The sequence below is a fragment of the Atta cephalotes genome, assembly GCF_000143395.1.
Source record: "Atta cephalotes unplaced genomic scaffold scaffold02062, whole genome shotgun sequence".
Classification (NCBI taxonomy): Eukaryota; Metazoa; Arthropoda; class Insecta; order Hymenoptera; family Formicidae; genus Atta; species Atta cephalotes.
The window spans coordinates 1-2429 of record NW_012132126.1 but is presented as its reverse complement, the minus strand read 5'-3'; the positions used below and the strand labels follow the sequence as shown (position 1 = coordinate 2429).

The following is a 2429-nucleotide window of genomic DNA, read 5'->3' as shown; positions in this document are numbered from 1 at the left end:
AATAACCACCGATGCAACGCAACGACCTTAGACCATAGTAATATATGGTCTAAGGGCACGACGCGCGACCGGCGCGACGACAGCGGCGGATAGAGTATGCGGACTGCGACGGACGACTCGCACTCGCACGACATGACGACATATGAAAGCGTGACGTGACGTGACGTGACGCGACGTGATCCGTAGTGATCCATATAGATAAAGTACGTCGTAGTCGTAATTCGTACTAAGAAGTCGCACACGTCGCGAGGAAGCGCATAATGTCGTCGCGCAAGGATAACGTCGTGGGCAGCTGTCTGTAAGATCGCCGAGATATCACCGATAATTCGCCACCGATCGCGGCCACGTCGCGGTGTCCGCCGCGTCGTCATCCCTGATCCACCTGCATCAACGCTGGAAGGGAAGGATGGAGGCGGACTACCAGCCGACGCTAAGTCCGTCGCGGACGTTGACAGGTGAGATGCCAGACGAGGTCGACTTTTTCGACAAACAAAGGACGTCAGAATAAGGAGGTGAAGGCGATGCCTGTTGATGTGAACTCGACCCGATGCGGATCAAATCGAGAGCCAGTAGAAACGAGACGCTAAGAACTGTTGGCTAGGAGTCTGTGTAAATAGAAAGCGTCATGCGTTTGCGATTGTCATTACATCCGCGAGTGTGGGTCATAAAAAATCACAGGTTTATATGAAAAGAGCTCTTAGTGCGATTAAATGATCGTCTACATTGCAATGCAAAACTTCAACTCTCTGTTGAATAATGTAATGCTGATTAGGTTTCATATATCATATATTTATAGAGATAAGATTTTTAAAAATCTTGCTCATGACACACATTGTGGCATATACAGGTATCATCATTTTCATCTGTTTTCTATTTATTGTCGACTCATTTCTATTGACATTTAACAGGAATGGGCAACGACTGTGAAGATCCATATCCTAGTCTGTCAGATTATCACGATTATGAACCAAATCTGGAATTTGACGATACAGAATTGCAAACTACTTCAAATAATGGTAAATTATATGCATCAAATATATGTTTTGACATCTGTTTTATTAAATAACAGTAGATTCATTCTTTTTCTTATTTAGTTCGAGAGACAAAAAGAATGAAAGATCTCGTTTATTGTTGTGTAAAAAATATATATGTATGTAATGCAGCAGCTATAGTAATTGTTTAAAATTAACTTAATGTTTATAGCAACAAGACTTCTGGAAGGAAAATTGGATTTGGTGAGCAGTAGCATAGGTGCTGGGATGGATTATATGGAAAGCCCAGTGAGTGATGGCACAATTGAGGAGAACTTTGAGGAAGCTTTGGTAGATGCTCCAGTTATTGAATCTGGTGTGTGACCTTTTACCTTCTGTTAGTAGCCAGTAAATGTCATGGCATTCTCGGGGCATAGCAGGTGAATTATGTGTAGAACTTTGTATAGCTTGTTTTTACATTGCATGGCGTAAGGAAATGAAAAAGGAAAGGGAATGTGACAGTTGTTTTGCTTTCTTTTTAATCCATTTTACAACAATAACATTATGTACAATCGTAACATTTGAAATGAGTAAATCTTTTGACGTGAAATATACCTTTTTTTCTAATAAAACAAGATTGCTCCGAGGATTCGAATTGTTCTTGTTAAATAAAATTTTTAGTTGATACAAATTTGTTGCGAGAATTCACGCTTATGACATGAATAACTTGATATCACAACAAATCTGTCTGTTTTAACGAATAGCGGACGATCTGGCTGCTTTAGATGGAGAGCTCGCCGATGAGGAAGATTATCTTGACATATCCAGACATGGTATCGTAGAGGTAGTCGGCGACGATAGTGCCGGTCGTAAAATAATTGTTGTGTCAGCTTGCAAATTGCCCCCTATTGGAAAAGAAACCTTTAATCATGCTAAACTTCTCAGGTGAGTTTGCGATATATCTATATCATAAAAATGATACACGAGACATTTATTCCATCACAAACAATGTGTCTTGCAATTAACCGGAAATTATTTAAAAATCCTACATCATTTTCAACAGTTGTATGTGCCAAGTTTTTATCTATTTTCACGGTACTATCTTTTCATTTTTTTTTTTTAAATAAAATGAAACAAAATAAACTTCTTTCTTATAGGTACCTTACTCATACTTTGGATATGTTCGTGGAACAAGATTATAGTCTCGTCTACTTTCATTATGGCCTTACGTCGAAGAATAAGCCACCCTTATCTTGGTTGTGGCAAGCGTATAAGGCGTTTGATAGAAAATACAAGAAGAATCTCAAAGCTCTGTATCTAGTACATCCGACTAATTTTATTAGGATTGTATGGCAAATATTTAAACCAGCTATTAGGTATATGTGAAACCTTTTCTAAATGAAACAGTTGGATACTCCTTTCTCGAGTATTTACACACATACATATATATATATATAT

At 38.8% G+C, this 2429-nt stretch overlaps 1 protein-coding gene across 1 annotated transcript; it reads left to right on the top strand.

Annotated features, from left to right (window-relative positions):
* Positions 1 to 406: 406 nt before the first annotated feature.
* Positions 407 to 2347, top strand: LOC105625503 (rho GTPase-activating protein 8-like; the record flags this gene model as incomplete). The annotated part of the gene is made up of 5 exons (XM_012206827.1): positions 407 to 455; positions 909 to 1016; positions 1204 to 1347; positions 1736 to 1916; positions 2129 to 2347. Coding segments are annotated over exons 1-5 (701 nt in total), but the record flags the coding sequence as incomplete, so codon positions are not given.
* Positions 2348 to 2429: the final 82 nt, after the last annotated feature.